The sequence below is a fragment of the Mandrillus leucophaeus genome, unplaced genomic scaffold (genome assembly GCF_000951045.1).
Source record: "Mandrillus leucophaeus isolate KB7577 unplaced genomic scaffold, Mleu.le_1.0 Scaffold359, whole genome shotgun sequence".
Taxonomy (NCBI): Eukaryota; Metazoa; Chordata; class Mammalia; order Primates; family Cercopithecidae; genus Mandrillus; species Mandrillus leucophaeus.
The window spans coordinates 1,526,845-1,537,544 of NW_012103798.1; the positions used below are offsets into that span (position 1 = coordinate 1,526,845).

At 36.1% G+C, this 10,700-nt stretch overlaps 1 protein-coding gene across 3 annotated transcripts in view; it reads right to left on the reverse strand.

The window, feature by feature from the left end:
- ARID4A (AT rich interactive domain 4A (RBP1-like)) overlaps nucleotides 1-10,700 on the reverse strand; it is a 74,581-nt gene that overhangs the window by 62,677 nt on the left and 1,204 nt on the right. For all 3 annotated transcript variants that reach the window (XM_011989583.1, XM_011989582.1, XM_011989581.1), the window contains exons 2-5: nucleotides 10,529-10,591; nucleotides 8,690-8,800; nucleotides 5,510-5,575; nucleotides 4,406-4,496 (exon numbers count right to left, since the gene is read on the reverse strand). In XM_011989583.1, the coding sequence (XP_011844973.1) occupies nucleotides 4,406-4,496; nucleotides 5,510-5,575; nucleotides 8,690-8,800; nucleotides 10,529-10,534 (274 nt within the window). In that variant the 5' untranslated portion in view covers nucleotides 10,535-10,591. The remainder of the gene's footprint in view (nucleotides 1-4,405; nucleotides 4,497-5,509; nucleotides 5,576-8,689; nucleotides 8,801-10,528; nucleotides 10,592-10,700) is intronic.

A 10,700-nucleotide genomic window follows, 5' to 3' on the forward strand; every position in this document is an offset into this window, starting at 1 on the left:
TTTTTTAGTAGAGACGGGGTTTCACCGTGTTAGCCGGATGGTCTCGATCTCCTGACCTCGTGATCTGCCCGTCTCGGCCTCCCAAAGTGCTGGGATTACATGCTTGAGCCACCGCGCCTAGCCACTACTTTATTTCTTAATGAATAATCTAGTCAGAATAGCCACCTGGGTTTGAAAACATTTTGTGGTTGATTTTGATTATAACATTTGTCATAAAAAAGTCTGACTACATTAAAAACCTTATAAACCTGCAGGACATTCTACAAAATTTAATTAATTCACCAGTTGATTCTAAACCTCCTCTACTCAATATTAACTAGAACTTACACAAAATCTGATATAACCAATGTTCAAAACAATAACTACAAAGTACAAAATAATCTGAATCTTAAGCATTTCTTGTTACAAAAACATGTTAATATAGATGATAGATTTTAGTGCTAAACTTGATAAATGATGTGTGTGTGTACATTTTCAAAGTTAATTACTAGAATTACTGAAATTTTTATCCTTTACCTTTTCCTTGTTTTTCAAGTATATGTTTTCATATTACAAAAAGGCAAAATATAGAGTACCTTCAAAATGTTTTACTGACAGTTGTATTCACCAGGAGTTAGTGGCAACATTTAACTGGACATATTAATTCCTCTTTTCTTTTTTTTTGAGACGGAGTCTCGCTCTGTCGCCCGGGCTGGAGTGCAGTGGCCGGATCTCAGCTCACTGCAAGCTCCGCCTCCCGGGTTTACGCCATTCTCCTGCCTCAGCCTCCCGAGTAGCTGGGACTACAGGCGCCCACCACGTCACCCGGCTAGTTTTTTGTATTTTTTAGTAGAGACGGGGTTTCACCTTGTTAGCCAGGATGGTCTCGATCTCCTGACTTCGTGATCCACCTGTCTCGGCCTCCCAAAGTGCTGGGATTACAGGCTTAAGCCACCGCGCCCAGCCTCCTTTTTTCTTTAAACATAACTAGAGATTTGGGCTCTAACCAGCCCAAATCTCTCATAGAGCCCATTCATCTGCTCATATCTTGGCTCAATTTGACACCTTTTGAATGACTGAACAGGTAACACACTTCCATATATTACAGATTCCTTATCTTTAATGGCAAGGATAAGAACTATCAATGAATAAACTATGGTAGGAATGGTAAGAAGAGGAAATATTTCTATTGCTCAAAAACAAAAACAAAAAATCCCTTTGAGTTGGTACTGTTTACTGTTCAACATTAAAGGGGAAGCCGGGAGCAGTGGCTCACACCTGTAATCCCAACACTTTGGGAGGCTAAGGCGGTAAGATTGCTTGAGCCCAGGAATTCGGGGCTGCGGGGAGCTATGATAGTGCTACTGAACAAAAGCAACAGAGCAAGACCTGCCTCTAAAACAAACAAACAAAAACAAACAAACAACCAAAGAAATAAACCATCAGAGGGTAAGATATTACCAGATATTTTAAAAACTGAGTCATACTATATCCATAATCTCTTTCAAAATTGGTTAATCAAGTTTAACAGAAGTGAAATTGATACCCATATTATGTAAGAAGCAGTTGCTATCACTGACTCTAATGATAACTTTAGATCACTAATGATCATAACTCCTATTTGATCCAAACCAGCAATGTGGTATCCTCTTATTTTTAATAATCTGACATAATTTCTGGTATCTCATGAAACCAAAAAGGTAATGGAGGTCATAAACACTTTGAATAATTTTCTGATTATACCCACATAATACTTTGCTAGGAACTAGAAATCAAGAAAAATTCCAGAAAAGAGCAATTAAACCCAATAGGTAGTGGGTACTCACTGAAAGAAAAATACAGGATGTTCATGAGCCAAGAGGTTTACATTTCATTTTACTGTTTTTTTAAATCAACTGATAACTTAGGTCATTATACTCTGATCATTCTTTATGTGATCCACTTCCTTCAATAACTAAATGTTCTTCATAGCAGTGCTATCTTGAGTTTTCTCAATGGAACAGTACCTTTCAAAATCTTTTTATGAATTTCCTTCATGCATGTAACTGCAAAAATCTTTAATATTTTGAATTTGTCTCCCAAATAAATCTGTTTTTCCCTGTTTTTATAAGTGTGAACTACCTGCATCAGAATCACTGACATGCTTACTAAAACATTCTTGTATTGCCAACCCCAGGCCTACTATTTAGAGAGGCTTGGCGTCCTCAAATCCTCATTTTTCTAAGCAAGCACCAAGTGATTCTTATGTACACTAATGCTTGATACCTCAATTATATGCAATTAAGATTCTAAAGCTCTTTGAGAACAAGAATTATACAATTTCTTCTGTAATTATCCAACACAGAAAATCACCATAGAGAATGCTTAGTAGTGACTAGTTTTTAGAAACACTAAAATGCTACTCATGTAGAGGACAAAGGTTGCTATTCATAATTGAATAACTACTCTGGGATAAAGAAACCCAAAATGAGAAAACTTGAAAAGTAACCCTTCTGTAGAGCACACGCATTTTATCAGTAAAGCTTCATAAGTAACGTGAGTACAACCTTTATAGTGAGTACAATATAATATGCAATATTAGTATCCGAATATCCATCATATATTTTCCAGTGATTCTACACACACCTGTAATTTTTATCAGGTCTTAGTTTAATACAGCAAAGGTATATTTACTTAATCTCTAAGAGTTAACATTAAGTTTAGTTTTTATTTGTTTTGAGATAGTTTTGCTCTTGTTGCCCAGGCTGGAGTACAATGGGATGATCTAGGCTTACTGCAACCTCTGCCTCCCAGATTCAAGCGATTCTCCCGCCTCAGCCTCATGAGTAGCTGGGATTACAGACGCCTGCCACCACACCCAGCTAATTTTTGTATTTTTAGTAGAGACGAGGTTTCGCCATGTTGGCCAGGCTGGTCTCGAACTTTTGACCTCAAGTGATCCACCCACCTCGCCCCCACAAAGTGCTGGGATTACAGGTGTGAGCCACCACATTCGGCCACTTAGTTTTTAAATATTTAACAAATATCAATAGCCACAACTAAGCTTCCTAAAAATATGTAGTTCAGAATAGCACCACTGTGAACCAACACTAAATTCTAGCAAGTACAGGAAGAATAAAAGAGGTTCGAAAACAGTAGTTACACATAGCAAACTGGTACTACTAATAGAAGGCACAGGGTAAGACGGAGACATTTTTAACCAAAGCATAGTTCTTCACAACAATGAGCATCAACTGGAATGATTTTTACCCAAAGCAACAAATCAAGTAAACTAAAAGTAAACCTAAATGGTCATTTCTTTTATTTCTACAAGAAAACCACAAAATAATTATACCTCTTAAACGAAGAAATAAGTATAAAAACCAACAATGCTATAGATTGGATGTTATCCACAGGACTGTGTAGTTTGAAAGTACGGAGAGGAGATTTGACAATGTTACCTAATGCTATTCTCATCAACATAATGACAGCAACTATTTAAGTACTACTTTTAGGTTTTAACTTACACGTATTATGACACTTGTTGCTTCTTACTATTAATACAATAAAGTTATCTAAAGCCAGTATAAGATTATGAATGGAATGTTAAGAATGCATTCATATTAGGAACATCTATATCTTTCTTGAAAGCTGCTTTTTGTTTTTTTTTTGAGAACGAGTCTCACTCTGTCACCCACGCTGGAGTACAGTGGCACTATCTGGGCTGACTGCAACTTCTGCCTCCTAGGCTCCAGCGATTCTCATGCCTCGGCCTCCTGAGTAGCTGGGATTACAGGAATGCGCCATTACCACCCAGCTAATTTGTGTATTTTTAGTAGAGACAGGGTTTCACCATGTTGGCCAGGCTGGTCTTGAACTTCTGACCTCAAGTGATCCACCTGCCTCAGCCTTCCAAAGTGCTAGGATTACAGGCATGAGCCACCGTATCCGACCTTGAAAGCTGTAAATATGAGCACCCACACTATGTCAAAAATCAAAAACTAAGTTACAATCACCTATTCTTGAATCTACTGTGGTCAGGATTTTTTAAATCTGTAAATTGTCTGGCAACATCTACATTACCCTTATATAAAATATGTAGCAATACAATAAAGATCACAACTATGGAATTTTAATTGTAATTATAGAAAAAGTGATCACAATAATGTGATCTAACCTTCTTGAAGAGAAACATTAAAATAACCTAAAATAGAAGTACATTCTTGGATGAAATAGACACAAGTGGCCAAGGTACTGTAAGAGATAATTATTTTTGTTACCTACAGGACATTCTTAGAATTTTAGCCAGCTATATCCAGTAAACTGATAGGAAATAATACATATTTCTCCACCAACACAATGATTTGGTCTATCCACAAAACACAGATACATGCAAAGTCCAAATCAAATCTATGTGTTAAATGTGTTAAATTACTTAATTACTTACCCACGGTATACCAACTAGCATCTGTCAACTTGCTGATAATAGCTTCCTGAAAAGATCCATCAGATGTCCTTGTTTCAACAATAGCTCCAACCTAAAACGTGAAATCCAAATTTCCTTACCAAATTTAAACAAATAAACCAAATCACTTCCACCAACTCTATTATCTAGGTAAGAAAAATAAATACCATCCTTATGATAATTCTATCTTACACAGTCTTAGATCTTTATCATTCATAGTACTTATCTATGTATTATGCAATTTGAGCCCCAAAACACTTTGACAAAATTTAGGTAGCTATTATTACCCCTACTTTACACATGGAAAATTGCAGTTCAGAAAGAGAAAATAATTTGCAGAGTCCAGCATGACAGCCCAGTCTCTTAAATCTTACTTTAGAGCTCTTCCACTATATCACACTGACTTCAAGAAAATTAAATAGAAGAACTGTAAAATTATAAGACCACCAAAATAGCATCAATTTTCTTTCACAGAAATATGAATATTGGATTCAGCATTTGTATTTAAGGAACCTTTTAGATAAAGGTTCACCTGGAGAGATAGGGATGGACCAGTTGACCTTCTTTCAGTTTCCAGACCTTTGTATATCAGATATTAACCAAAATGGTACTCTGATATAACAGATTTATTACATAAACAAATGGCCAGAAATGGCTGGAAAACATAATCTAGGTATTCATTAAATTGAATTAGGAAGTGAATATAGCTTGCTTGGTAAATTAGAACAACCGAAGATTGATGGTTATGATACTCAACTTAGAAGGCTAAACATCACCTCAGATACAGCAACAATTTGAAAAACAAAGCCAGGTATTCAGTTCAAGAATTCAAAACAGAAAGGTAGGTGAAAAACTTAACATGTTTATATATATTAAATTACCCTTCTAAAAGATGTTTAGTGTTCTACAACTTAGAATACAGCCATTGCAATATCATAATTTATACTAATTATATTTAAACCCTTCATATGTATTGTTTTCTGATTAACGTTCTCATAAATGTTAAGTCTATGTAGAAATGTAAATTCAGTAAATATGGTATAAATCTATGATCATTTTAGATTTTAAACTGTACAACATACATACTCTTAAAGGACCCTTTACTTGGTCATCTTGTACCAATTGCGTGGTATTGTCCTGTTTCAGGAGTACCTGAAAAACATTTTGCACGATAATTTGCATATTACTTTTAAAACAAATACATTTACAGTAACACTGAAACAATAATGTCTTTATGCTTTCTTAGCATGCTGTGGTGACCTCTGCTATAATACTTACTACATTCTCTTATTAACTGTGAGCTCCTTGAGGGCTGAGTCCTCCCTTCACTGCTATATCCCCAACAGTTAGCAAGTGTCAATGCATATTACCAGCACTCAATAACTGTTTACTGAATGAACTATATAATAATCTGTAGTGATTACTGTAAAAAAAAAACTGCCTTTATTGCTTTTTATCAACAAGTCATAAAAGGTTCTGACTGTCACCAAGTACACAAAGAAAAAAAAAAAGTATCAAACTGTATTGCCTATATGAAAGGTAAACAAATTAAAACCACAACTCTGATCCTTTATAAAGTGAAGCTAAACAATAATCATAATATGCAATGATACAAACAAGTGCTCCCTTCTACTACACATCTAAATACACAGAGTAACCATCCATAATAGATGGCTGGTTACTATGGTCCAAATAACAGATGGTCCAAATAAATTCAGAATCTAGGTAATGCATGATAAGACCTCCTAAAACAATCATTGTATTAATTTTAAGTAAATAAGAACACACACACAATACTAATACCAAATTTGAATTGCTAAAGAATCCCAAATAAATATAGAGTAATCAAATCCTATATAGCTGACATGATAAAAACACTATATGAAACAAAAAGAAATGAATGTCAATTGACATCCTATCCTAATAATACTTGAAGGTTCATCAAGAAAATTGAAACGTAAGTTTTATAATAATCATAGATACATCTATTTACCCTACAAATCACACTCCTCTAGTCAATGTTTCTCAAACTTTTTTTTTTCCCCCCAGACAGGGTCTCAACCTCCACTTCCCCAGCTCAAGCAATTCTCATGCCTCAGCCTCGCACGTAGCTGGGATTACAGGCATGTACCACCATGTCTGGCTAATTTTTTGCATTTTTACTAGAGACGGGGTTTCAACATTTTGGCCAGGTGGGTCTCAAACTTCTGGCCTCAAGTGATCTGCCCACTCTGACTTCCCAAAGTGCTGGGATTACAAGCATGACCCACCGTGCCCAGCCTGATTCTTAAACTTTTAACATGCATCAGAAATATTTAAAGGGCTTATTAAAATACAATTACTGGATCTTACCCCCAGAGTTTCTGATGAAGTAGATCTGGGGTGGGGAAAATTTGCATTTGGAACAAGTAAGGCTGATGCTACTGGTCTGGGGCCACACTTTAGGAATCACTGCTCTAGTTCACTGATTCATTCAACAAATTTTGAGTGTCCACTATGTATCAGGCACTACTCTATGTGTTGCGCATAGAACAAGTCAGACGTTTCCTCCTTTTATGGTGCTTAATTCTGGTAGGAAAACATCAGATATATAAGTGAATAAAGCAAACTGCAATATAGCATGATCCAATACCAATGACAATAATTTTACGACTGGCACAGTAAAAAAAATCTGGAAGACCACATCAAATCTCTTTGGAGTCATATCAAAAAGGACTTTCACAGTGTTCCACACCACTATAGGATGACTAGTTAACAATGCTATATTACATGGTTTCAAATGGCTAAGAGGAGGATACTGAATATTCCCAACACAAATAAATGAAAAATGTTTCAGATGATGGATATGCAAATTATTTTGATTTAATCACTATATATTATATGTATCAAAACATGACTGTAGCCAATGAATATGTGAAATTATTAATCAACTTCAATAAAATTTTTTAAGACTTCATGAACTATATTATATGCCTCTATAATGTTAAAAATGTTTATAATAAGCATAGATTACTTTTATATTTCATATAAAGTAATAAAGACTATTAAAAATATATTCATATAAGAAAATGACTGGCAGGAATCACCAAAAAAAGTTATTTCTGAGTAAAAGCATCTTTAAAAAAAATTTTTTTTTTGAGACAGGGTCTTGCCCTGTCATCTGGCCTGCAGTGTAGTGGCACAATCACAGTTCACTGCAGTCTTGACCTTCCAGGCTCAAGCAATTCTCTCACCTCTGCCTCCAGAGTAGCTGGGACCACAGGTGCCTGTCACCACACTTGGCTAATTTTTTAATTTTTTTTTTCTGGACAGATCAGGTCTCACTATGTTGTCCAGACTGGTCTTGAATTCCTTGGCTCAAGCAATCCCCCCACTCAGGCTCCCCAAGTGCTGGGACTGCAGGTGTGAGCCACCTTGCACAGTCAAAAATATATATATATTTTTTTAGTCAACCTCTCTCTGTCACCCAGGCTGGAGTGCAGTGGTGCGATTTCGGCTCACTGCAACCTCCACCTCCTGGGTTCAAGCGATTCTCCTGCCTCCGCCTCCCGAGTAGCTGGGACTACAGATGTGCACGCCAGGTTAATTTTTTTATTTTTTGGAGATGGAGTCTCGCTCTGTTGCCCAGGCTGGAATGCAATGGCATAATCTTGGCTCACTGCAACCTCCTCCTCCCGGGTTCAAGCAATTCTCCTGTCTCAGCCTCCTGAGTAGCTGGGATTACAGGTGCCCGCCACCACACCCAGCTAATTTTTGTATTTTTCGTAGAGACGGGATTTCACCATGTTGGTCAGGCTGGTCTCAAACTCCTGACCTCAGGTGATCCACCCGCCTCAGTCTCCCAAAGTGCTGGGATTACAGGCATAAGCCACTATGCCCAGCCCCAAAATAAACTTTTTTAATGCTTTTTTACACTGTCTTGAAAACATAATTCCTGTTGTTATTTATATTGTCCTAAACACTGAAATTGTCTCTACCTGAACATTAATGAGGGGAGAAAATAGATTATAGTCCAAGTATGCCACCACAAATAGTTAAGATCCAAATGACAGGAAATATCATGAGCATGGTATTTTGGTGGTAGCATTTTGGAATAATTTCTCCTTCTGAGTTCTTTATTTCTTGAATTTTGATGTGCTTTTTTCCTGTAAGTATAGTATATAAAGGGCATATAATGACTCAATAAAATGCTGATTTGCAGTCTCTCTCTCCTCAAATTTCTTCAATCTACAGCTAATAAAACTATTGCATAAAAACAAATATTACCTTAACTTTCACCAGCCTTTTCACAGTCTTAATTTTTGCCTCACAGAAGGCACCCCGGTACTTGGCACTGACATCAGTTCCCACTGTCAGGTAGGCAGGCTCATCCGCCGCCTGGTGAAAGGAACATAAACTGTGAATGTCATTACTATGCCTCCCTGCTCTAACTTCAAGTCTCATTAAAAGGTTGTGTTTGAAGCATGAAAAATAACAAAATGATTTGCTTATTAATATCATTGAAAATTTGAAAAATACCCGAAAGCAAACACTTGATAAGCAACCTTTCATTTTATAGACTGATGTCCTGATATGATAAAATGTTTTAAAGTTGTAATTCAAAATTATCAGTGAGTAAATATAATGCTTTTTTCCAGATACAAAATTTTTCAAAAATTCTATTTATATAAGCAGAAAAATAAAAAAATCAGAAAAAATATTTCATATTACACATATCATAAAACTAAGTTATTCATTTATAGCTTCCTGAAATTTTTCAAATTAATTAAAATAAATATTGCTACTAACATTAACACTAACAATATATAATTGTTTATTGACAAAGGTACATAAAGGTAACATCTTTTCATAAGGAGAGTATCGATTTGGAAAATTCATTTGCTAAAAGCTGCATTTGAAAGGTTTTAAGTCTGAATTCAGCTGGAATGCAGATATGAACCGATGGTTCAAGACCTGTAGACATACCTAGTTTACCACACTGATCTTCTTAGTATAAAAAGACAAGCGTTACTAAGAAACATCTACTTTCAGCAAATGGACATGACCAGAATGATACATAGAATGACGCAAGAAATTCCACTCTACCATTCATTTTAATCTTTACAGTAACAGGATGATTGCTATCTCAATCTGTCATTTTACCTTTTTTTTTCAGAAGTTAAAGTGTATTCATACAAGTTCAACTTAACATTGTTAAGTGCAAAGTTAACAGTGTACACTTTGGAGATACGTTTTTAAGTAGAAAATGATTTTTTGTTTTCTACTAAGTTTTCCCAAGTAATATTAAAGAAGGTTAAATATGTCATTTACTTGGAGAAAATAGAAAACCATGAGAAAGTTTGGGAAAATGCTATATTTCAGAGCTTAATATACTGAAACAGTAAACAAGACAGGAATTGGCTACCTTTTAAGAACGTTTACAAAAAATACAAATTGAATAGGAATGCTTTTGGCAAATAAAAATCTGACCTGAAACATTCAATGGCCACAGCATTCAAGAATGCTATATGAGATCCTTTCCCTTTAACTATCCACATATTGATATTTGCAGTCATCCTCAGTAGAATATGTATCTTTTTAGAATAAGTATATGTTTTAAAATATTTACTGGAAAGATTTAACTAAAACTATTATTATAGTCCAACTTCAAATATTTTAGCCACATAAGTTCACTTTACACACAGAAGAAATGACACCTTCTTTACTTAATTACTTAATCCACGTACTCTTTCTTTTACAAAATCGCATTGGCACTGAGGAAGAAAAAAATTTTCGAAAAATCCCCCAAAGAACCAAAGCAGGACAAAAGCTTTACTTCTGCAAAGGTTGCTGCCAACACAGGAAGTGTTTAAAAATACTATCCGAATGGACAACAATTGAAAGGCTGCACCAGCCTTTCCAAAGTACTGCCACAGAGAGGGCCCAAACTCCGCATTTAGACACACAGATCATTTCTCACCCATTCAACACATCCTCCTATGCCGAAACTGCTGATCAGTAGGAACATCAATTTTGAGGAGCAAAACAAATGACATTCCACGGCACTAGCCTTACGACTGGCAGTGTCCAAGGCGCGAGGATCGGGGCAGCGTTGACTCCACTTACCTTCATTTTTGTTGGTGATCTGTGGGGTTCCAGCTCAGCGAGCTATCGTCGCAGTCGCTAGAACTACGGGGAGGGGGAAAGAGGCACAGACAGAATCAGTCAACTGCGGGGAGCGACCAAGGGAAAGAAAGTAAACAAACGCCAGCGAGGAGGGGCAGAATCCTCACCAGCC